Source organism: Meleagris gallopavo, chromosome 7, assembly GCF_000146605.3.
Source record: "Meleagris gallopavo isolate NT-WF06-2002-E0010 breed Aviagen turkey brand Nicholas breeding stock chromosome 7, Turkey_5.1, whole genome shotgun sequence".
Lineage (NCBI taxonomy): Eukaryota > Metazoa > Chordata > Aves > Galliformes > Phasianidae > Meleagris > Meleagris gallopavo.
This window is the reverse complement of record NC_015017.2, coordinates 34,795,282-34,821,986: the sequence shown is the minus strand read 5'-3', so window position 1 is coordinate 34,821,986 and position 26,705 is coordinate 34,795,282. Positions and strand designations below refer to the sequence as shown.

Below are 26,705 nucleotides of genomic sequence, written 5' to 3'. Positions count from 1 at the left end.
AGCTAACATCTGATAAAAGAGGTAAAAGATGTCATCTCACCTTCATCTGAACATCCCCTCTGGAAGGCATCTAAGGCCTGAAAAATATTTAAGGACTTCCAGAACATGATATTTCTGCATAAGCGAGTATTAAGTAAATTGCATTCCTATTCACTCATTTTTCTCTTTTGTTTTGATCTTGCTGTTTCCCTTGGTGCGAATCCCTGGGAGTGATTAATTCATAGCTGCACTCTGCTTTGGATAGGTTTAGCAGTTAAAGTGGAACAAAGGAGCAGGAAGAGTGTAGCAAGTCAGGCAGTGAAAAAGTCACCTAGCAAGAGTTCTTGTGCCTCTGTCACACCTATAAAGAGATCACTGTATCAGTACTATTTGTGTTGCACACTTTTTGCGTGTTTTTGATAGAGTTACTAAGCCTTTCTTGTTTAGTACAAGAAGCGGGGCTAGGATTGGAGCTGTTGTGTTGCTGCCTGCGGGTTCTTTGTGTAGAGAATTATTACAAATGAGGGCTGCAGAAAAGGTATTCTCTGCCAATCCGATTGCAATAGTTGGGCTACATGGGAGAAAAGCCCAGAGCATCATTTGTCAAGTTGGTGCTGCCCCAGTGAACAGCAGAGATGGAGGAGGCGATGTGCACCCACCAAACATTTACAGGCTGTTCCACCAGGATAAAAATGTCTCTCTGAGAGCCTCAAGAGTTTCTTCTGAATGATGGACTTTGGCTCACGTGAGAAAAGCAAAGCCAATTGATTTAATAGCGATTAACTCATCCAATATTGGAGAGTCATATACAGTTTGGCGTAATTCGTTGGAAATTGTTCTGGCGGTACTTGCAGGCCATTAGAGATTTCAAGGAGAAGATGGAAACAGATAGACGCGCTGCACAGACACAGTCAGGATGCACTGTGGAGTCTGTCAGTAATGCTGCCGCGTGCCAGGAAGCAGCAGTCCGCTTCTATCTTCCTCGAGAGCCTTAATAAGGACGTTGCTGGGGGGGCAGTTCAGTTCTCCGTCTGCTGATCAGTTATCTGCCTACCAGATAATTGTATTTCCTATTGCACTTGGTGTAATGGGTTTCTGCCTAAATTTGTTCGTTTTGTTTTGTTTTGATGTGGGTTACAGGAGTTAATCTCAACTTTGAGCCGTATCACTCCGTCCGTTTTAGTGTGGCTAAAAACACAAGCAAGCCAGAAGGAAGCCTGTGGCAATACAGCCTGGGAAATGCCACAAGCTTATGGCCCCAGGAGGCCCCACTGCTCCCCTGGCCTTCCCTAGAGACGTGGGTCCTGCCTAGCCACCTCCTGTCAGCTTTTAGTCAGTGCCTGCCCCAGCACCACTCCATGCAGGGCAATTATTTCCAAGCAAGCTGGTCCAGCCCATGCCACACTCACTTCCATGTTGGTGTCTGCTCTCAGAGCAGCTGTGATGGTTTCCCCTTGTTGTTACACAGGCTGCTGGCTACTTCAGTGCCCACAGATGGGGTGGATGGCTTGGATTTTATAGTTACAGTGCTTTGTTTTGAATTTAAGTATTTATTTAAGCTGACGTCGTCTTTTCTGTGAAAGTCAGCCTGGCCGGTGTTTTGTTGAACTGCATCTTGATAGCATCAGCATAGACTTTAATATTGCACCATTGTCAAGGCAGCAGAACTCCTTGGTGTGGTTGTGCGGCCATCATCTGAAATAGCCAGAAACCAATACATGTTGCTTATCTGAGAAAGAATCAGAATCAAGATATGTACTTAGCATAGTCTGTTACTTTCTTTAAAGTGGATCATTAATGAGATTCTTTTAGCAGTTTTCACCATTTCTGAATTAGAAAATGGAGAAGGAAGAAGAAAAAAAAGTGAAAGAAAAACAATTTTCTTATCATTTTCTTTTGTAATTGGATGACTTGCTTCAGTGCTGTGTGACTTTATTTAATTAATGATTTCCAACTTTGCTGTGCTGTTTGCTAATGATAGTCCTCATGCTGGCCTTGTGTCTGTTGGTGTCTTTGCATAAGTGTGGGGGAATATTTCCAGTACAATGATCTTTCATTGGTGCAGAAATATAATCACATTACACATCTTTAGAGCAGTAGCTCCAGGCTGTTTGCAACGTGCTCTGCTGAGCTGTGTCTCCTTACCAGCTCTCTGGTCGAAATTGTTTGGATTTTTTACCTGCTCAAAGGTGTTATGTCCAGATGGGCTGGCCTCTGCTCTTTGGGCTGATATGGACAATAACAGCAGCACACCAAGGCCCTTTGGATGACATTACAAGTTGTATTTTGTTTCCTTTACTCTTAAATGTTCCCATTTAAGAAATGAAGTATTTAAATTGCTTTGCTAGAAAAAATGAGAACATAATTTTACAGCTTTAAAACTCCTATAGCACTATTTCTAAAATATTTCTTGAAAAATAAATGTTCCAGTATAATTGTTCATCCATCTCAGATGCTCCCTATCATCAGCTCTACCAGATCCAGCTATAGTAACTCACACTGAAAATCTCTGGAAGCCAAAATCTTGTAACTAGTTACATTGGAGAAAGTAATTCCGCTGCTAAGAGCAAGTACAACATTTGTTCCTAACAGCAGTTTCTCCTGTTGCTGAAAACAGTGGAATTTTCTGGTGATTCAATTGGAATTATTGCCAAGCACATGTACTAAGTCAGTAAATCTGTGTGCTTGGAAAAGCATTTTACCTGGAGCTTAAATCGTGAGCAAACAGCTGACAATAACTCTAGTAATAACATTTTAAAGGGTATGCACTGAAAAACTAGGGGATGTGCACCACTGGTGTTAAAAAACACATAACCTGGATGTAGTTTGTATTTATAATAAAATGTATATTGGATACTGAGTGCTTGTAGCATTTTAATCTACTCAACACGTTGGACAAAATACGATTCTACAGAGCATTGATCATTGAAACTATTTGCCATAATCTTTCTGCAGCTCATAGTATATCCCTAAAAGTCACTGCATAGAAACTGGATGAATGCGTAGCTCTTGAGAAATGACTTCCAGATTACTAATTAGTGAGTTCTGTAGATTAGAGGTGTATCTGGGTATGAGATATATTGCATGACTGCGAAGAACTGCCTCAGCACTACTACTACTGCACAGTCTTCAATGATTACAGATTCTTTTTCCCTCTTTTACCAAGTTTTTGGGGTAGGCAGGATGATGCCATGCATTCAGTCTCAACAAGCCTCCTCCGGAGTCTACATCCTTTGCCAAGGCTCCCATCACAGTGCCACAGTGGTCGCTGTGCTGTTTGCTCCTCCACGTGGAGCCCTCAGGTACACAGGAGATGGTAGATGTGGTCTCCAAGACTGCAGATTTGAGGAATTATTGGGAAAATTCCAAGAACCGGATCCAAATTCTTTGTTTAAGAGTCTTGTTTTTTTCTCTTAAAGTACTTTTTCACTGTTTTCAGTGGACTGTGAATAAGATTTATACTGCCTGTTATGTTAGATGATATGTTGGTCCAATGACTGACAAGACTGCAGATATTTCTTTTCTTTTTTTAAGCCATTGGCTGAGGCATTCACATAAATCATGGATTCTATTGAAACTGCAATTAAAACAAATCAGGCTTAATGCATACTGAAAGCCTTAGTAATTACAATACAGGTGAATGTGGAGGAAGTGGCACCAGCTTAGTCATCCTTCCAAGCAAAACTGAAGGAAAGAACTGTGTGTATAATCGAACAGCATCTGAATATTAATGCACAAAATCCTCTGAGTCCCTCATTCCCTGATGCAATTATTTTCTATTCACATTAATTGTTCCTAACAGATGACATTAATGACTTTGAGTTAAAATGTGTGCAAGGGAGGCCTTCAGCAGATCAATGCTGTTTAAAAATAGGGTCACTTTTGCAATCATTCACTCACGGTGTAGCAGCTTGTAAATAAAACAACATTAACATGTTGATTGATTTATAAATGTTAATTTCGTAGTTCATTTTTATGCTTTTTCCCTGAAACTTGTCAAACTCTATGGATAGTGGTAGGACTCCTGTTCATTTGTCGTCGTTGCATATTAAGTAGTAGTAAATTACAAAGCAGAGATTAGGAGAAAAAGTACAGTTTGTTTTAGATGAACGACCTGTTCTTCACACAGGAAGTCCTGGACAAAACAAGCATGAACAGCAGCATTTTGAATTAGAACAAATCTTCTTTTACCTCAGGGTCTTTATTTCCCTTGAAATTTAACCACCGACTTTGGAATTTTAAAAATGCTGATCTGCTGCATACTTGTATGCTTACGCTTTGCTTACTCCCTTCTACCCCCTCCCCCCCTGCAGAAACTCCATTCGCGCATCTTAGACCTCTCATCTGGAGATTTGCTGTCAGAAGTAGAACGGAACAGAAGCTCGGTGCAGTTGCGACCTGCTGATGCTCAGATTCACGTGAGTTTCTGTGCTGTCCTTGTATCCCACGTTTGGACCCCTCCTTTTCTCCTTAGAGGTCTGATGTCAGGGATGAAGCATAAAGCTGATCTCTGAATTGAAACACTGTTGAGGAAGATAACAATACTTCTTCTTCCTTCTGTTCTCAGAAATTCAATATTGTATCCTCAATTGATACAGTAAGCAGATAGTGTCACTCTGTGCAAAAAAGCATAAATCTTAGTAATGTCCCCAAGATACCTTTCTGGGTATTGATTACATCTCAGAATCTGTGAGAAATGGTCAAGGAGCTTTTTATTAAAGCCCATACACCATATTATTCATCCACTTTTATGATATATTATGTATGAACTTTTAAAAATTCATGGGCTCTGCATTTTTTTTTTCTGATGGGTTTAGCTTTGTGCTTATTTGGCAAAATGTTAGCCAGTGTGGCTTTCATGTTTCATTGTCAAAGAGAAAAGTAGCTTAGAAAACAAAAGCACATAAAGATAGAGAGGAATAAAGAGAACAAGAACAGAACGTTGAACCTGTGCGTGCCTTTGATCTTGAAGTACAGTAATGTCAACAAAAATGTGATCTCCTTTGTAGTGCTTATTGTAATGAAAAGGCATTGTTTCAAAGGTTCACAAAAATGCTAACAACCCTTTGCATAACATGTAATTAAGCCTTCAGGTTAGGATTTTCTAAATAAGTAGTTTTGTCTCTTTTGTAGTCTGATTCTTTCAGTTCTCTGTGATGCCTGCCAAAAAAATTATGTATTTAAATTGTAATATTACATTCAGGACTTTGTACTCTAATTTTGTTAATGGTAATGATTTTAAAGTCACAATTTAAAAATTAAAATTTCACCATGTCATTTAACAAGCCCGTGTTCAAGTTAAATGTAGTTAATTAATGCATCATAAACATACAATTTAAAGTACTTTCTGAGAGAGTTTAGAGAATACAGGCAAATTGCCACAGAAAATTTCAGTCCTTTTATGGTATTGTCAAAGTTATCCAGAAATGAGCTGGATATCCTACTTCAAAATCTCTAACGCTGTGATGTTTTTGCACATTTGCCTCATCTCTCCAACAATAAAGATGATTTCAGTGATAAACTCTTCTCTTGCTTTGCTTAGATATCTGTTTTTCACGCTGTTAAAACTACAGGAGCAGATACTTTTCTCACCTTTTGGGTCAGGGGAAACAAAGTAAAGGGATGGCCAGGCCTGCAGACTAGCTGAAAGTAATAGGAAGGGAAGGCAAACTCTTCAGTATGCTGAGGTCTCCGCCTTTCTCTTACAGAGTGTTCTTATAGGGAAGGATTTTACAGACATCCTTCTCTTCAGTAGACTGGGATGTGGCATAGTATAAAGGGCAGTATTTGACGTGGTGGGTTTTTCCATTGCCATGTCTGAAACAGCTAGGACAAGCATGTGTTGCCATTGCCCTCTATACAGTCAGCCCTACTGGGCATGACACCATCATAGGTGTGATAGATGTGACAGCTGATGAGGGGTGTCCCATGGGAATCACAATGGCAGAAATAATTTGTCTCCACAAAGCAAGAATATCTGTTTCAAAGCTAAAAACAAAGGCATCATCCTGCCTCTGATGCTGAAGCATGTGCTCCTCCCAGAGCCAACAGATTTAAAGGCTGTTCCTCCAGCATCCATTTGACTTCCTAGGAGGACATGTACCAATAACTCCCAGAGGTGAAATGTGCTCTTGCTACCTCTAAATGATTTTCCCATTCATAGGTTTTGCCTGTGACAGAGAGTAATGACTTGCCCTGTAGTTATGTTTGTCAAAACCAGAACATTATTATGTCAGCTGAGCAATGAATAGCTGTACTGATGAACTCCTTAGCAGTAAAAATTCTGCTCTCACCCATTTAACTCCAAAAAGGTTCAACCCTAGTAATAATAAATGGAATTTGTGGAGGAATAAATGGAAGAAATTAGGAAAAGTACAACAAAAATGTTAGTGCATGAGAAGTGCCTACAAACTATACATTTTTCCAGATACCTGCATGAAGCAGCTGTGTATTGCATATGCAGTTTTAGTAAATTTTTTGTGGACTTCGCATTTTCTAAATATGAAGGTAAATTTTTAATCTCATCAAAATGGATTGGGTCTATGTCCTGATGCAAAAATCAGTAAATATTCTTTGAGGCTGGACAATCAAGTTCTGTCTTAATGAAATTCAAAGCAAAGTTTTATAAAAAGTAGAGTTGTGCCATTCTGTTTTTTGCCACTGGTAATTAAAAAGGTGTCTGATTTGGTAAGGAAACTGGAGAATTGCCTAACAGAATGGTGCAGGCACTTAACATTAAAGAAGATCTAACATTGTTAGGCACAAGAGTATTAGTTTGAAAACAAATTAAAGGCATCCTAGATACTCCTACAGAGGTTTAATATTTTACCTAAAGTGCTATCTGCTCTTCATTACTCTCTTCCTCAAAGCTGGCACTTAGTCACAGTCAGCTGAAATTGCATTTGGAGCAGGGCGATAACTACACAAGTACTAAAGGCAGCCATAAAGTGTCAATAAATTGCATAAGCAAGAGGCTTCAGCTGTCTGCAAGTGTCACAAAGATGGATTGTCCTACGTCAGAGAGTTTCTTAGACAAAGCTTTGAACTAGATAGGAAACCAAAATTAGACTGTAATGGAGAGATTCCATTCTCAGTGGGCATTCTGGTTGGGATACTAAATTAATTTACCTTGTCCAGGGTATACAGCCTCATCTGTTACATTCTAGGGCTATAATGCAGTTGTCAAGATGTACTTGTATTCTTATAACTTTGTTTTCTGTATCTAACTGGAGCATGCTGCTTATATACAAAACATAATTCAAGCAGACTCAATAGTCTTTAGCAAAGGAAGAGCAGAATACTGACTCAAGAATAAAAAAGAAAACATGGAGGATCATGGCTTTTCCCCCTGACAAATGAAAATACTAGCAATTTTTAATTTAGTTCTCTGCATTAAATTCACCAGACACTAATGGCCTAATAGGAATGTGTAAGTAGCTTACTTGGCTTGTCTTTGTCCTTCTTAATCAGGCAGAAGTTAAATGATCTTTTTCCAGCCATAAGATATTTCTGTTTCTTCTCATGTTTTAGGAATGCCAACAGAATGTGAAATCCACTATACCTGTCTTGAAATGCCACAGTCAATTAAATGTGACAGGTCCTAGCCGCCTATATCCCCGGAGCAGCTGCAGTAGCAGTGAACTCTCCCTTTCAAGTGCTTGCAGTGAATATTCCAGTGGTTCCTCCTACACTTGGAATGATGGGAAGACATGCAGCAAAAGAGTAAATCAAATTAACTTGCTTCATTTATTAGCTTACGATAACTTTCAGAAATATTTTTTTCTTTTTTCTTTCACATTTAAAACACTTGTCAAAAAACTCAGTAGGAGTTCTCTCCCTTCTATCTCCCTTTCTCTCTCTCTCTTCCCTTTTAACTCTTTTTAACAATTCCCTTATCACTCCAATTCGCTCACAGTCTCATCATTTATTCTGACATTTATTCTGTTTTTCACAATCCAAATTGTTCTTCTCCTTCTTTATCTTAATCCTTCCATTCACATTTTTCTTCCTACAGGTTTTAATTCCACTGTGGCCTTCACACCAGTATGAAGTCCTATATTAAAAAAGAAGATTGCTGTTAATAGCAAAGAATAAAATAGAATGTCCTATGTGCTCCTAAATTTCTATAATAAAATTGTAACATTTCTTATTAATAGCAATTGTGAATAATATGTGAGTTTTATTTTGTTTTTATAGTCATCCGTGAGCTGGGATAAAAGAATAAGCATTGGTTCTTCACTCCCAAGCAACCTCTCTAGTCCTGCAGATGATCTGCCTCCAACTCGTATCAAGGAAAACCATATCCTAGAAGGACTGAAGAAATTACAGAGGCAAAAAGTATTGCTTGAATCACCTTCAGTAATATCGAAATGGGGTTACAAAGATTGCATGAACTCCAATGAAGGAATATATTCCCCTGGAGTTAAATGTGGCAGCCATCATGAGCAGACTCACTGTAAGCCAATGGAAATAGGAAGTATTTGCACTGAACATAACAAAACTTTCTCTTATGATTCAGATTCACATGATGATGCGGATGATGATTCTTCATCTTTATTATTGCTGCAGGAAGTACCAAGCAAAGACTGCAGGATCTGCAGGATCTATTGTAACAAATTAACTCACAGTGTTTCTGACAGTCTCTTTCACTGGGATCCTAATAGGAAACATTTGCCAGAAAGAAGTTCATATTTTAATTCAAAGGAAAGACCAGAAAAATTGACTAGTTTTGTCAGTGGATTTCAGGCAGAAGTAGAATCATGCACCAGAGCAAAGCTTCCTGATTTACAGTTAGATCAAAGCCTTGCTAATATAGGCTGGAAGGACCTTAATTTTCAGCTTTCTGATACTGATGACAATGAAGTCTTGGATGAACTGCATATAGAAAGCAGTGATGAGAAAAGTCCATCAGATTTATTAGCAACTCCTTTTACTGAGAAGTACACAAAGAACTCTGATGAGCTTATAGTCACGGAGAATTCTCAGTTTATATCTAGTGACAAAGAGGAAAGACAGACATCTGCTCACTCAGACATTAGGCCAAAGACATGTAATTTCATTAAGCAACAAAAAGTCGTAAAAAAGACTTCTTCTGAGGAGTGCATTACAGTAATATTTGATGCTGAGGATGGTGAGCCTATTGAATTCAGCTCACATCAAACTGGAGTTGTCACTGTTACACGAAATGAGATATCAATCAACCAACCGGAAAGTAGGTCCAGTGCAGAATATACTGAACTTATACCTCAGGGAATAGCTAATTTGCAGACAGGAGCAAATGCTAGAGACTACACTGTTTTGGAAGGACCTGAAGACAAAACTAAGAAACAGCCTCTTGAAGATAGTACAGGGAATAAAAATACGGTTGTCACCACAACCTGCAGTGAATCTTCACCCTGTGGAAGAGTAATACTGCAAAATGCGCCACGACAAAAACTAGTGAAGCCAGTTTATGATGTATCATACAAGACCAATTCAAGCCCCATTGTTCATGCAGCAATCAATCAAAAGCCAATCTTGACTAAAATACCCAGCAGAGGTAAATTTTCTCCACAAAAAAACAAGATGACAGAGAGTGAGGAGGCACCTGCAGCTACATCAGTGACCTCTGCAACCCTTGAAAAATCACCTGCTCTGCCACCTGTAAAGCTTTCAAGACTCAAAAAGGCACAAAGTCCACCTCGTAATTTTGATTCAAAAGTCAACTTCCAGATTCCAAAGCCCCCTGCCCTCCCCCTGCCCAGCTCAAAGCGTCCGAGCAGAGGCAATGGGACAAAGTATCCAAAGAGTCAGAGTCCAGCATCACCACTGTTGCCTCAGCACCTTATAGAGCCTACTGACTATGGAGAACCTCCAACTAGAGACTCTAACCATGATTTAGCAACTGTAGAAGCCAGGTCGCCATCCCCACCCCTTCCTCCAGGCAGGTCAACATCCCTATTGATTCGGCCTGATTATGCTCATTCACCACCTGTAGCTGTGAAGTTAGGAGGAGCTGTTCCAGGTGAAACAGCAAAAAATATACTGAAATCATCACCATCAAAAGGAACTGCAAACTCTGGCATCCATAATCAATCTAGCCATGATATGCAAGCAAAAAGTGTATCTTCTGGGGCCAAAATTGAGTTATCTTACCTTCAAGAAAATTCTGAAGCAATTATGCAAAATAAATGTATATCTCAGCAACCCCATAGTGCATGCCAAGGACTTTCCAAAGTTTTCACAAAGCAGGTCTGCCTAAAGAGCACGAATCAGATTGGTCTCCATAGGAACCGTGAGTTTCTGAGCATAGATTCTCAGACAGGCAGGTCCATTCCTCTGGGTCCGTCACTGGAAACAACTTCACAAGAAGCACATTCCAGCAAGAAGGATATTTCCAGTGACAGTGGGGTTGATCAGCCACAAAAGATGCCAAACATTCTCCCTGCAACTTCTCAATGTCATAAAACAAGTGCGAGTGAGCCCTTGCTATCTCAGGTAAACAATTCTCCATTGTCAACACTGTTTCATGGTAGTGACACTGCAAATGCCACACAAAACTCTAATGAGAAAGGAGTGAAAACTCGTCTTCCTGTAGGACTGAAATTATTTGTCAAATCTCCTCAACTTCTCCGAAAGAGCTCCACCGTCCCAGGGAAGCAGGAAAAAGATAGTATAAATGCAGCTTCCAAAAGCCACGTGAGTACAAGTAAGTACAAGCAAAATGAATGTGCAACCACCAAAGGTGCAATGGATGCTGAATTAAAAGACTCTAAGTCTGATAACGAAATAAAAGATAATTTTACTGTGAGACTTAGTATGGATACGGCATCACCTCATTCACATGAAAACGGCAGCTTGGTGATAGACAGAGTAGATGAATTAGAAAGAAAATTAGTTAAGAGATCTTTTTCTTCTAGCAACAAGTCACACTTGAAACCAGCTCTGGGCATGAATGGAGCGAAAGCTCGAAGTCAGAGTTTCAGCGTTCATACAGGAGAAAAGTCATCTACCCTTGTGACAGAAGGTCTTGGAAAAGTACGGACTCAGATTATTACAAACACTTCTGACAGAGGAAATTCTCTAACAAGGCAGAACTCAGCCATGGAAGGACTTCAAATCAAGGTCGTTCCTGGGTCAGCAGCAACACAAGAGACACTTTCAAATACTTCAAAAAACACAGAAAATTCTTACTCTAGACAAGGTTCTCTTGGAAATAATAGCAATAACCAGCATGGAAGCCCAAGCAAACTGCCATTCAGATCATCTCCAAAAGTAGACTCGTTTCGAAACACTTCAAAATATGATGGAAACAAATCATTTTCTGTGAAAGATGCACGCAGTCTATCTGTCCAGAGTGAGAAAAGCAGTGAAAATTTAAAACACGAAGCTCTAAATAAAAAAAGTGTTTTGCCAGCAGAATTGGAGTTAGATGCATCAGCTACTGTGTCTTCCAAACAGATTTCATCATTTCATAGCTTGGGTGGAATAAAATGTCCACACAAACTGGAAGCAATAAAATCACAGAGACAGCAGATGTCTTTACAGTTAGCAGAAGCCTCTCATGTTGCTGATGTTTTTAGTTCACCTGCTCTACAACCTACAATAGAGGAGAAGGTCATGTTGTGCATCCAAGAAAATGTCCAGAAGGGTCAGGAACAAAACAAATCTCCCACTGTAGAGACTAAACAAAAGACTGGGCCCTCTATAGCTAGTTGGTTTGGCTTTCGAAAGAGTAAGCTGCCAGCACTGAGCAGCAGGAAACCTGACATTCCTAAAACAAAGGTAGAAAAAAAGAACCAAGAATTTCAGGATTTGGAATTAAGCAGTCAAAATCAGAGAGAAGAAAAGAAAAAAAGCAAACTGAACAACACTGTGAAGTGGAAAATGAAATTAACAGGAAAACAGACAGCAGTGACTTTTTAGATGATGCTATGGAGTTTAAAATTTTGAAGCCATCACGAAACACATCTGGCAAGATTGGATGTGAACAAATCAGAGGTTCCACCTCAGCTACATACTCACCAAAAGACAGTTTTATGAAAGAGCTTTTGAACAGGTATGGGATGTTTTGTTGTGCACTGTAAGTTTTGTAGCATCCTCAGACTCTAAGTTGAACATATGTTGTCCTCAAACTAAGAATACATTGGAACAACCGCTTTGTAAACTATCAGGACTTTAAGGTGATGATAATTATGTTCATGTTACTTTGTTAACCAAACCAAAGGTCTTTGATATTATAAAATGGCAAGTTACAAGTGATTCCAGAAATCAAGAATGTAGGCAGGTGATATATGAAAATTGAGGATACTTAGGTGCATATTTTAATGACTTCCATTTTCATGTACTGCAACCAGCAAACATAAATTTGGGAGCTAATCAGGATTAGTTACATTTCTGCCTACCATAACCTTTGGTCACAGGAAAACTTAGCAATTGCTATACTGTGTTTTCACATTTGCCCCCCAGCAGTCCTAAATATAAAATAAATCATTATATGTGCAAGACTAAATTGATATACTACCTGAAATTGCAAGTGACAGATTTGATCAAGGCTAGTTAGAAACATTTATCACTCAAAGGTCTAGAGACAGAAAGATACAGAGAGGTTACTTTAAACATTAAAGGAATGGAAAAGTGGAGTGATTGAAGAAGGGCAATGTAATTTATCAGAGGAATCACTCTCTACCTGCAGAGTTGATAAGAAAGCAGCTCAGCAGACAGAAAGTGGATCAAATAATGTTTCCTACAGGAGTGTGTCGAAGGGCAGCTCCCAGGGCTCCTCTCTTCACAGCAACTCTATCAGCTCTCAAGGAAACCACAAGAAAAACAGCAACACGAAAGCTGATATGGAAATGCAGAATCAGACCCTGGTAAGTGCTTTAGTCCATGAAAACGTTATTACCGTCTTTTTAACTTCTGGATGTGCTCTTCCTTATTGCCAGTACAGATAACCAGGATGTAATAGCTGTTTATATATGATTTCGTGTAGCTAGAGAATTGTGAATTAATACAAAAGTTGGCAGCTTGAGTATAGGCCAGATTACAGGGCTAGTTGTGAAGACCCTACTGCTTCTTCTGTCAATTCAATTTCAGTGGAGATATATGCACAGCAATGTTATAATCATACTGTGATACAGTGAAATAATAGGACCATTTTCCATTTTTCCATTTTTTCCCCTTTCTCTGAAAATTGCATGCCTGCCAGTGTTGAACGTTACTATGAGTGTTATAGGAAGCATTAAGCGTAACAAGTGCAGTGCTCATAGGGAAAAGGTGAAGTATTTGACCACATTTGGGAATATTCATCACTTAAGAGGGAACCTTCCAAAAGCAAAAGCTTATATTTGACCCATGGCTCTGTACCACAGCATATCTCCCTGTTAATGCCTCATAGCTAGTTTTATGTTTCAGTAAGGTACTAACTACACCTGATTATTTAATTTACCCAGCAAGTAGGAATGGTGCAACTTAGAAGAAAAATCATTTTATTTTCTGTTAGCTGCTTAATGCTGGTGCTTGAAAGGTTATGTGTGTGTCTGACTTTTCTGTACTTTGAAAAGTGTATACACACAGTCTAGGATTGTAGCCTGAAGTCAAACTGAATGGGTGCCCTTCCTTGAGAAGCTTTTAGTAATAAACCATGAAATTTAGTGAGCAATTTCTTGCCTAGCAAGTGCCTTTCCAACAATGCTTTAAAGTTCAAGCGCAAGGAGTACAGAGATGCTTTAACTTGATCTTATGTGATTTAACTTCTTGAGCATTCTTATCTCATTCCTGGTAGCTGACCATATTATTGTGACAATTCTTAGCAATAATCACTACTTTCACAAAATAGTCTGAAAACTTATGCCAAATATATATCCTGAACATGAATCTGAGGCTATTATTTTTGTTGTTGTGATAAAGCCGAACTGTGGGAGTACAACACATGCAACTATTTCACTTGGGAGAATTTGGAATAAAAATTCTTTGGGACGTGGTTCAAGGATAAAAGAAATTTCAAAGGGCTTCATAACAGGAAATGGAACAACTCTGCTGTTGTTTAGGATACTTAAGATACTTAAGGTTAAAGTATCAGCTTCAGGCAAGTGTTTTTTTATTTAATGCAAATGTCTTCCTTAAAAGTGTCCACAAGGTCATTTTGTAAAACTTATGGGGAACATGCACAGAATGAATGTTTTGGAAAACTTTTCCTTCCTGACTATTGTGGTATCATCTCTTCTTTGAAAATGTAGATGTCTCCTGCATTATAAAACCACAAATTATAAGCATATCTAAGGCTGTCCTTGTAGTGTCACTGAAGGGAAAGAGAGAGAATGAAAGTGTGGAAATGTGCAATATGCAGGAAATTCAATCCAACTGATCTAGAACTTTGATAGCAAAGCAGAGCCCCTTATCAGAGCCACTCAGTTTAACTATGCCCCATTTAATATGGTCCTGACAGCTTAGGGTATATCTTCAATGTACAGAAGTATGAAAAACTCTGTACATTGCGTCTACAATTCTGTTCTTATTATTTTCTAATGCTGCAATAATTTGCTGTGCTTTTTATCTGTCAATTTGTGAAATCTTTCTAAATGCAGCAATAATAGTCCTAAATAAGACACTTCATTTTATTAGGGAACTACAAAGATTGTTCTTAATGTACATAAGTAATGAAGAAATCCTCATTATTCTGTTTAGCCCTAAAGGACATAGTAGTGACATGGAAAAGGCATTACCTATGCTATACCATTCACTCTTTTGTTCACTGAAAATGAAAGTATTTTTCATATTGTTTTTTGAGGTTGAGTTACATTATGTACTTCATCTTTGTGAGTTTTATGTTTTGGTTTTGTGTCATTCAATTCCTGAAAAAAATATCTCATGCTAAAAGGCTGAAAACATCTAGAATAAAGAGAATGAGAAGATGCTTACTGTTCTTACTGCTAACTTAGGGAAGAGATGCACCATAAGACTCCACAGTATGTGAGATTTCATCTCGCCCTCCAAGCTCGTGCCAGGAAAACAATAGAGAGTCTGTAAATTCAAAGTGCACGCATCTTATTACGATCATTTTCAGTTATTCTTTGGTGTCTGCTACCTTTGAAGCAGATTGCAGAGGACTGGGAGATAGCTGTGACTGAAAACTGTCGCATGTGGCAGAATGGCCTATTGTGCATTTTGTTGCTTGTAAAATCACAAAATGAATGCTTTTGGAGAAAAAAACACGAGTCTTTTGAAAAGCCCTAAACTAAGAGGACTTGTTTTTCTTCTTTGAACAAAGCAAAGTGCATTCAGTGCAGAAACTGGATATCATGTATATACTTCTTTAAATCTTGGCCATAACATTTTTAACATTAATTTTATAGAGTAGGTTTTTTTTTCCTTTAAAGCCCATTTTATTTTGACAATTAAATTTCTTCTCTTATGATGCACTAGGTAAAGCCTTGGGGCCCTATTATGCCATAACATATGCACCAGTTACCTCTGATTTCTGTTCATACAAGGAACACTACTGCCTGACTGCCTCTGAATTTATGGAAAAGGCGATATTCCACCAATAGCAGTCGTGTGCATTCACCTTCAAAGGGATCCGCTTCCCGTTAGTGTTCATCAAAAAAGCTCTTTGCTCTAAAGGCCAGCCAGCAGAAATACATAATCCTTTAGCTCACACCAAGGATATTCCACGTTCTCCGATACTTTTTCATGTCCTTGGCTGAAGCTTAAGGTGAGATACAATCATTTTTGTGCTGCACTGCTTCATTTCATCTTTGTGATTTTATTACAGCCCAGTGTAATTTAGAAAAGCCCTGGGCTTTGCTTTGTGAAGTGGAAGTGTGGCACCAAAATCAAGACACCAGTTTTGGATAGCAGGGCCTCTCTGTAATTCATGTGTTTGGGGAACATCCAGAAATCTATCTAATATTCTGAAATGTCACATCAGTAACAAGCCACAGACTGCCATACGGTCTGCACATGTGAGAAATTGTTTTATCCATAATTTGATGTCAGATGAGTACATACTCTCCTCATTTTCCATAGCCTGAAGAGCCTCATTTCAGAAGAAATCAAATATCTGGGATTAAGAGATTATAAATGCACTTTTATAAATAGAAAATTTTCCACGTCTTACTGAGGCTAGTCACCAGGGGTCAATAGGGCTACTTCTGTAAGCCAGACAAGTATGGACAACGATCAAAGATATGCCATGCAAATTATGATAAATTCTACTGTTTTAGATTAGAGTATATATTTAATGTTACAAGGAATTTGCTGTAAGTGGAGTGAAACTGCAGATAGTGATTAGCAAACAATTTAAGATTTCTGAGATCCTGGCAGTATTTTTTTCTGCAGTCCTGGCTTTCCTTTTCTCTGCAGCCTGCAGGTATCTTTATTGCTGTTTGATTTATAGACTACAGCAGAAAAATATGTCTCTGGATCTGAATTATAGCCACTGATGGAGTGTAACAGAGGGGGCTTTCACTCTGTTGTATGAAGATACCTTATGTATATGCTTTCTAAATAGGACTGCAGAGGAACAGAACAATCTAGGGGGTTTGAATATCATAGAATCTTTTGAATTGGAAGGGACCTTTAAAGGTCATTTGGTGCAACTCCCCTGCAATGAGCAGGGCCATCTACAGCTCAGTCAGGTTGCTCAGAGCCTGTTCCAGCCTGACCTTGAATGTTTCCATGGACAGGGCTTCCACCATCTCTCTGAGCAACCTGTGCCAGTGCCTCACCACCCTTATTGCAAAAAAACTTCTTCCCTTTTGTCCAGTCTAAATATCCCCTCTCTCTTAGTTTGAAAGCATTTCCCCTTGTCCTGCTGAAGAGTTTGTCCCCTTCTTATAGCCCCCCCCTTTAAATATTGAAAGACCACTATCAAGTCTCCCCAGAGCTTCTCTTCTCCTGTCTCAACAGCCCCATCTCTCTCAGTCTGTCCTTATAGGGATGGTATTCCATCCCTTGGATCATTTGTGCATGTCTCTTCTGGATGCACTCTAACAGGTCCACATCTGGACATAGTATTCCAGGTGAGGTCTCACCAGCACAGAGTAGAGGGGAAGGATCACTTCACCTGATCACATACTTTAAGATTTAAAGAGTTTGACGTAAGAGCTCTTAGTGTGCACTGCATTCTTAAATTCATGTTATTTCTCTGTTTAGCAATTAAAATGGTTTTAAACCATTTGTGTAAAAATGTGTAAATGTTAAGCCATTTGTGTAAAATGGTTTTAAACCATCCACCAGATGTGGAAACAGAAATGTCAAAGTTAAATGAATGGAAATTGAATTACAGCGATTTTACATCACATCAGTTTGCTTTTTTTTAAAGCATAGAATCTGAAACATGGTATTTCTGTAGAAAAACAAGTACAAGATTGGCAGTCTTGAGCGTAATTTTTTATCAAGGGGGAAAAAAAAAGAAGAAAAAGAATTTTCTTTTAGAAGAATTTTGTTTTCCAAGGGTACTTTTTGACTGCTGCATGTTGTGATTTTTAATGGAGTTAAAGTTGTCATCTTCTGATATTGTTAATAGAATGGGATAGGCTGTCTACTGAAGTATATTAGTTATCCTACATCTATACTTTGGTTTATTTCTGAAAATATGTTCTATAGTTATCATAAAGCAACATAAACATAGTCACAGATGTTCCTCACTTTTGTACAGGCAAACGTAGTCACAGAAAACCTGCAAGAAGAAGAGGAGGACACCATGACAAGGACTACATGTCAGAGTCATGTGATAGGTACAACATTATATTTTACACTGGATTTTATTGCTGTCTCAGTTCCTAGGGGGAAAAAAAAAAAAGTGTAATTCTCATTATTTTATTTGTTTGCCCACATAGTGCCAGTTTTAGCATTCATTTAGCTCCGATTTTAGTAGTCAGATTTCACAACTATGTAAAAGATGAGTATGTACGTACCATTATCAACTGTGGATCAAAGCAGTGCTTAATAGGAGGACTCTAAGAGTCTGGCTGTGAAATACCATTTCAGTCTCCAAAACTAGTGGGTTACATATAGTGGCCTAACTCAAAGGTTGTTGTGCATGATGCTTTCAGTGGGAATAATACTGATGTACTGTAACCCTGCAGTCTATCCTTGAATGAGTAGAATTCAGAGTAAAATTCCAAATAGCAGAGTAATTACTGTGATAAACTGTCCCAATATGAGTAGCAAACCAGGTGTCTGTTCAGCAGACCTTGAAGTTGTTATTGAAAATGAGCTCTTTGCTATGCACTTTTTAGGAGGGTGGCACCATCAGCCCTTTTTCATGATTGACACACACTAATTTTTAACCACAGGTGAACTTTCAGTGCTTCTTAAAATATCTAATAGGCAGTGGAGGACAAAGCAGAATTTTTTTTGAGATCTGTATTAAAGCAGTATGTCATCACTATAAGAATCTGATACTGAATAAAAGAAAAATCTCCCTTAGCAAGTTCCCTTTGCAGGTAGACTCTAACTGTAGTTAAAATTTGATTCAGTGTTTTCAGGCCACTGTCAGTGATTGTGTTAGCCAGAAGCTCTTTCTTTTCACTAATGCTGTCAACCGAGGAAGTTAGGCTGAACCAGAGGTATCGTGTTGAAACACATTTTTCTTTGGGGTAACATTTGCATGCCTTATTGACTTGTACAACCTTTTCAATCCCAATATCAGCCAAATGAAATCTGTCTTCTTTGCAACAGAGATCTCTAAATTCTTTGAAACTGAGCCATACCTTGGCTCTGTTGCAATAGCTAAATAGCAAGAACTTTGAATAATGCAGGATAAGAGTATGATGGGATTCTGCAACTGGATAGGTACAAGTCCTGAAAAGTGAAATGTTTGCTCCTTTCTTTCTGTTACCGGAGGTTGCCCAAACAAGAATCACCCAAGATTGTTCCAAATTATTTTGCCCTCAATCCTGAACCCAAAATTTTTAGAACTTTTTTATTTGAATTGATGTGAAATATTTGGTTTTATTTTTTAAATCCGGTTTTACAGATCAAGAAAACAAAGCTATTTGCAGAGCCTTGCCCTGAAAAGACTCCAGTACCTTCCTTGGCATTTGTCTGTATAATTGGTCGCTGTTACTGAGAGCTATTCACTATATACTTTCATATATTAGTCAGTGGGTCGTCACGTTTATATTTTCCCCATCCCTCATGCACCAGACATAATCTTTCTGGATTGGGGTGGCTTCTGTTGTGCCTTGGGTTCATTCAGTTAGATTGGAGAGGTCATCACTGTGAATATAACCCTCGTGTGCAGCAGTGCACCTTCTTTCTTCACCAAAAGATGTTTTCCTTTGCCATTTCTCAGGACTGATGGCATGGATAGAGTGACAGATAGATCTGTGGCCCAGGTCTGTACAAGCCCACAGTTTGTGACACTACAGTAGCCAAGCAGTGCTGTCCTTGTGAAGCTCAAATGAGGACCTTTCCATCATTTGGATTACAAAATCAGCTTCTTTTACCTGGACAATGCCACCTCTTAAAGGCTTAATGCAGGATACAACTTACCCCTGTTCTGCCTTTTTAAAACATCTGGATTAAGTCAAAGAATTTGCTGTGAGGATCTGGTTGTTAATGTCAAGAAACTCTGTTGATGAGAGTCATTATGTGCAATAGGTAGTATTGGTATAATACAAATCATAGAAGTCTGAGCAAATTTGTTGGCACAAGCACACTGAGGCAAGTCATTACTTCACCAGGACAAGGGCAAGGCAGGGAAATTGAAAGCATGGATCTAACTGCACTTCCCGAGTACTCCTAAATCATCATCTTAAGGTGTTTTATGCCCCTCTCATCAGGCTGTGTTTCATTCTGCACTGGAGTTTTGCTGCTGTATATCCACATTGCTCTTTATGGATAGCAAACTTTCCTAGGTCTGGTTCAGATTCTTTAACCAAAATCCTTCCTAGACATTCTGGCATTTTTCTGGTACAAAGTTTTACACACACAAAATTTTTGTAAGGAACGTCACGTGAGATGTGAGAGAGACAAATTCAACTTCCAGTGTTACAAACTATGAGGGCTGCTCCAAAAGTAATGCCTCCTATTTTATTGTTCTTTTCCATGGAGTAGTTTTCTAGTATTTGAGGTTCTTGTGGAACAGGGATCTTTGAAATCTTGATAGTCACAGTGGGCAGTAAATCAGTTCTTTACTGGTCTGCATTCCTCACCACCACAAATAGCCATTTTAAGAAAACTAAGTTTTGGTTTTGGAGCTGCATTTTAATGACTTTGTTCTGCTGGTTTTGTTCTAAAATGTTAACTAAATGGAGCTGAATATGTAGCAGATGTAGAAAGGCTATGATTAAGCAGGAAAGATATTCTTTGGTAAAGATAAGTACTGTTGTAGTTGTCAGTGTAAAATTCTTAAATTGATACCACTTTTTGCCCAATTAGCTGATTAACAAGATGTGTGTAACTGAGTAGTCTTCAAAGTTGGTATTGTCTAAGACATTGCTTGTTCATCACTTCCTAACAGGGATACTCTGCATGAATTGCTAGTTGTTAGGTTTTTTAGTTTATTGTCATTTGGTGATCTAAACAAATTTACATACTTTGCTGACTCTTTGGTTTTGCTGCATTGAAAGAGTACAAGAATGTGTAGTAATATAAAATTTCTGATCTGGAATACCGGTATTTCAGGACATCATCATTTCCACACAAAACAGTCATTTATATTTTATATTCTGCTTAAGCACATCTGTAGAACGTATATAAACTTTTTAAAACATAACTCTGTGACACCATGATGTTTTTGTCAGTGAGGATGCCAAATGTGACACTGGCAGCTCTTCTCACAAACAAGAGATCTGAAAATCCAGGAGTATTTTATCCTCAGAGCTCTTTCTTCATGCTTTTTGCAATAAAGTAGTTTGGTTTTAAAAGATTGTGAAGGGGGAAATGTTAAAGTACCTAATAAGAGAAAGGATGTGATAAAAAGGTTGACTTTCCCTTTTGGTCATGAGGGACTCCTTAGCTCAGACAGGCGCAGCAGGGTCTCAAGACATTCATATAAATAAAATTCCTTTATTGAATACAATGCTTGAATGTGTCAAGCTCCTGACAGTATTGCTCTAATGTAAACATTAAAAAGCCTTCGTTTTACAGAGGAAAAGAATTCTGTTTCTCCCCGTGGAATAGAATATTCAGTGTTTACATCCAGTCTTGAATTTTCCCATTATCACACTAGCTAAAAATATTACAAGAGAGTTACAAATGACACCTTTACACAGACAGATTAAAAATTGGACATCTTGGGAAGAAAAAGGCATTAGTCAGAGTTTAGTGTTTCATTCCTGAACAAGTGTGATTCTATTCATTATAATGTATTAAGAGATTTCTTTGAAAAACAACTCTGAGGGAAAAAAAAAACAAACCAGAAAATCACAGCACAAGAAAACAAGTTATAATTATTGAAGAATTTGTTCTTATGGACAAATTAAAATGGAAATTCTGTGGCATACAGTCATAGTTACACCAAAAATGTTATGTCTAAAATAAAGGCAACCTGGGATCATAGAATGGCTTAGGTTGGAAGGGACCTCAAAGCCCACCAGTCCCACCCCCCTACCATGGGCTGGTTGCCACCCACCAACTCAGGCTGCCCAGGGCCCCATCCCTGGGTCTTGAGCACTCCAGGGATGGGGCACCCACAGCTTCTCTGGGTAACATGTTCCTGTGCCTTACCATAGTCACAATGGAGAGTTTCTTCCTTATGTGCAAACTAAACCTACCCTATATATTTATGTGTGTAAATATCTTTATTAACCATATATGAGTTGTCAATTTATTGTCAGCAGTCTCTAAATCAATCAAACAAGCAATTTCGGTCTAAAGCACTGGAGATTGGGGATGTGTAAGCATGGCCAATTCATCTAGAAGAATTGTTCTACTGAACTGGAAACTTTTGGCTTCAAAATGTTATCTTTTATATGCCACTGGTTGAACTAAAGAGCCAGTTTCATTCTTTAATGAAAGCCTGTTGAGCTTTGACACCAGGGAGAGCACTGGAGGTAGGTTTTGTCCTCTTGGTAGTTGGAATGACATTACTAGTAAAGATAAGTTGAAATGATGATAATTCTCAATAGATCTAGAGTTCGTATTAGCATTGTGTATACTGTACTTGATAATGCAAGAATTAGAAGTAGTAATCCAAAATGTATCTGGCTGTTGTTGGTTCTGGTTCTGTCTGGTCCAGTGTGAGTACAACTATGCTCCCTACAGAAGTTGTATGGGGAGTTAATTCCCTGACAGGAGTTCCAATCCACAGTAGAAATATTTGCGGTCCTTGGAAAGAAAGTATCTGTCTGTGGCATTGACCCATACTGTTTGTTTCAAGTATATCAGGTGAAATTCAGAGACAGGTAAAGATTATGAAGATAAATGTAGGCAGAATTTTTCAGACTGTGAAGAAAGACTTGAGTCTAATTTCTGTTAAATTTTCATTGGAGGTCCAGGTCACTTGCTTAAAATTGATTCGTCCAGCATTAAATGGGAACCTTATAGATACTGTCATTTTTGCAATATAGAAAAAAAAGCCTGCAGATTCTTAAAAAGGTTTTGGAAGGTCTCAAGCTGGATGGAGGGTTGTGCGTCTGCATTACCAAAGCAACATTAAAAGTGCGTTGTAGACTTTGCTACATTGTGGTAGAACAAAAGCATGCACTGAGGTCAGGGAATTCTTTTGTAGCTCTGCTGTAGCCCAGTGCTCGGTTCCATTAAAGTTCTTGATAATCATCTGCCTTATAGCAGACTTTGTCATCTTTCTTTCTGCTTTACAAGAACAACCTTGCAGAAGGGTTCTGCAGTTTAATTTAGAGGCAGTCTGGTCAGAAAAAAAGAAAGGTCTGTCTTTTAAGCAACTTGTTAAAGATTTTCTTTTTCTTCTTAAGAGACTGTTTGATTAAATTCCATGGATTCCTAATGTTCCAGAGGGGAACATTTGTTGGTGGTATTTTACATGTTGCGTTGTATTTTAAAGTCCACCACTTTAAGCTTCCTATGCAGGAAAGAAAAATGATTCAACTGTATTTTCAATAGAAAACAGAAGTGTCCTTGGCAGCAAGTTTTATAGAGAAGTTGCAAACAACTTGATAGCAATTTTGAAGATATAACGATAACAACACAGGACATATAAAGTGTTGTAGATGGAAGTGGGTTCTACTTAAAATGAAATGTCAGCATTATAATTATTTGTATCAAGCTATGAAAACACTGAAGATGATAACCATGTCTGTGTATTCTGAATAGTGCATATGATCCAGCATCCAGTAGCCATACTATAAAGCTATCTATAATTTGAAAAAAAAAAACAAAAACCACTTCCTAAACAGACTTTTCTATAGGAAAAAGAATTTGTGTTCATTGTAATACCTCAAGTGAATTCATTAATCTCTAACTCTTCTTTCTGATTTTTCAGTATGATTTTCCAACAAATATATTTATTCACTGCCAAGACATTATTTTTCACTTTTTCCCTCATGTCTGTTCTACTGCAATGTTTAAAACAAGCGGTCACTCTAAACCTTAGTGTAGTGTCCCAGTGTTGCTGATTATCTGGCTTCCCATGAATCTAAAACATGATATAGAAGCCTGCCTTTTTTCTGTCATACTGATACCATTCATAGTTAACTTATTCATATAATCTGCCTTTTTTGTCTTGGCTAGGCCTAGGTTTCTTTCTGAAATCTAGATCTGATGTGCACTGGAACTGAAAAAGTTTCAAATTTTATTTCTGAATGTGCCATTTGATGTATATACTCAAAGCGCTGAATTATATAAATTATTCAGTAGTCTGTTCCACAGCTTGGTGTGAACAATAGCAGTTTGTCTGCTTTTTTAGTAAGCTTGTGCTAAGCTTCCAATAGAAGAGCTAGAAAGACTGGACAATCCCCTCTGCCAAGGAGAAGACTTGATTTCATCCACCATTTTGTAGACTATATAAGCTTCAGTTATTTTTACTGTAGTACTAAGTAAATAATTACTTAATTCATGTTTTCTCATTCTCAGGGAATGGAAATAGATATGAAGGAAGCAAGCTTGATTAATGTGGTAAATACATTAAGCCTGACATGCATCATCCTAAAACATGTCCATTAAGCCTGACATATTTGAGCAAACTCATTCACATTAAAGAACCCTCAAAACCTGGAGGCAGATTAGGTGAGGTCTGTAATGAATTACTGAGATAAATGTAACGGAATAAGTGACAGAGGAAAGATGGTGAACAAATTGATCTGCATTACAGCCTTTGCATTCAGTAAAGAGAGGTGATCCACATCACTGTGGAGAGGCAAACGGATAATCCAGAAGTTGTTTAAATGTCAGGCAAATCCTTGGATGCCTCTAATGCATTTAATGAAGAAGAATATTCATCTGATAAAATGTCTTTTGACCGCAAAAGAAATGTCTCTTGTCATGAAGCCTCAATGCCTGAGAAAACAACTTACCGCTGTCAGTGTTAATTCCTTTCATCAGGCCATTGTTAGAAGTTGAGAAGAACCATTTAGCAATCATCTTATCACTGATACAGGACTTGGTTCATTCATTTACACATGATCAGATAAAGTAAAAATGTTTGTTTTATCTTCTCCAACATCACCAGTAAAGCTGTGGAATATCTAGAAGTCTCTACAAGTGAGTGTGAGGTTACTGTCTATAAAAGACCCTGAAACAATACCAGCTATCAGTGAATAATTTTCCAGTGTAAGTGTCTTTCTTGGAATCTGCATGCTGAAAAATGTTATGGTTTGACACGAGTGGTGATAAGGTATTGGATTTTTCATGAATCCCATATGCATGAGCAGTGGTGTAAGAATGCATGCATTTATTTGTACTTCAATAACAAAGCTATTTTCTAAAGCCCTATCTGCATTTGAAGCCTGAGAGGCAGCTATTAAATCCACAGTGAGCTGAAGTAGCTGAAATAAGACATCATTAAGGGGAAATCTTGTTTAATAGCCACTGAGCTCTCCAGGAACAACTAGAGCAACTGTTTTATGTGTAGCAACATACCCCTAGAAGCACATTAGTTGGAAGGGCCCTTGAGGTCTTTAGTCCAGCCTCTTTCTGCTCAGGGACTTCATTGTTTTGGTTCTGAATAGCTTCAAATTTGTGGTTCTAAATAGGTCCATGGCCGAGGCACCATTTCTCAGGGAGGTTTTGCACAGTATTGAGCAGTCCTATGTTCTTATCCTCCAGTATTCTTGTTACTGATAATTTGGAGTGGTCATGCTGTTGAGTGGCTTTCCATGTCATGTGGAGGAGCATTCTGCAGTGTCTCGTTTTCTAGCCCAGGCTTGCTCATCAGAAGCAAGCCATACACTCGTGCATAGAGTTGATTAAATATCTTCTCCTTCTGAGTTGCTTCTGGAAGTTTATTAGCGTGTGGTCTTTGAGCAAGATTACAGAATGTGATCAGGTTAATCTGCAGACTGAAACAGCATTATGTTAGTCTGGCCCCATAGGAATGGGACAAATGTTGTCTGCTGTACTGTGTTCTTCACTCTTTTGGCATTTGGAAGGATTAATTTTGAAATGATGGTCTGAAGGAGTCTATGATAATAGATTGAAACTTTCTGTGTATTTTTTTAATTGCTATTTATGTAGCTTGAAGATGATGGAGAGCCTTGCCAATATATATCAATAATAAGAAACAAACATCCGTTAGTGTCTTCTAATTTTTGTAAGCTTACCTTCTTCACAGCCTGGCAAAGACAGATTGTTTCTTTGTACTTCAACAGGTAGTTCACATAGCACTTGTCTAATTGCCAGTTGTTCTGCAGCACTGCTGCAGCCCATTATCTAGCTTGTCTTCTGAGGAGAGCATTCATATTTTGAATCAACACTTTCTTATTAGCCAAAATGATTTTCTGCTAATTTCATTCTTTTGTCATTATATTTATTCACCCAGAAGTGCTGTATTTTGTCACAAGAATGAGTAGCAGTGTGACTCTCTATGTATTGTATATAGGATGCAATCTAATTATTATTCAAGATACAGGGAATCTGCTGGTCTCATTCAGGCTTAAAATGTCAATTAAAAAGAATGGCCAGATTCTTCAGCTCTGAAGTTAATGCTGTTATGTTGATTTTCACTGTTTCACAGTCTGGCCCAATCTATGTTTGTTTTTGTCACTCAAATTAGGACTGTACTTGATAAATGTACTTAGTCCATATTGCTGGTACACTGATATTCTCTATGCTACTTTGAGTCCCTCTGTTTGAAACGTTTCTATTTTACATACCTTTTGCTTCTGGCTGGAGCTGTCTGTAGGCAGATGTGTATGGAGCTTCAGTCATGCATTTCCTATTAACTCTAATTCATATACCTGAAATACATCTGAGCAAACTGAATAGCATTTTGTGCGAGTATGTATTGAGTTACTTTAAACGTTTGTTTTGAATGGACTCATACAGACTCTGTGGTCCTGTTCTGAAAACACATTTATGAGGATTTCTGTGAAAAATGTGCCAGCATATGTCTTTCTAAATTTGCTCTGAGGATGGGATACCAGTTCCTAATTTGATACTATCTTTTCCACTTTTATAGAGTCTAGGGAGCTTCGATTTGTACCTTAATTCAGACACCTGAACTGTTGACATTTGATTAGCCATCATGGCATATCATAAAAAAACAGTCTTTTCAGAAGGAAACCATGATGGGAGACCCAGTGTATTCTTTCAAGATGCTTATACCAGTGGTGGTTTTGGAACACCATTTAACATTGCACTTTTTCTTTTTTCTTTTTTTTTTT

At 38.2% G+C, this 26,705-nt stretch overlaps 1 protein-coding gene across 1 annotated transcript in view; it reads left to right on the top strand.

The window, feature by feature from the left end:
* NCKAP5 (NCK associated protein 5) overlaps window positions 1-26,705 on the top strand; it is a 94,993-nt gene that overhangs the window by 62,877 nt on the left and 5,411 nt on the right. Inside the window, 6 exon segments of the mRNA XM_031554326.1 lie at window positions 4,293-4,397; window positions 7,510-7,701; window positions 8,176-11,787; window positions 11,790-12,016; window positions 12,653-12,830; window positions 17,618-17,737. Coding sequence (XP_031410186.1) covers window positions 4,293-4,397; window positions 7,510-7,701; window positions 8,176-11,787; window positions 11,790-12,016; window positions 12,653-12,830; window positions 17,618-17,737 — 4,434 coding nt within the window.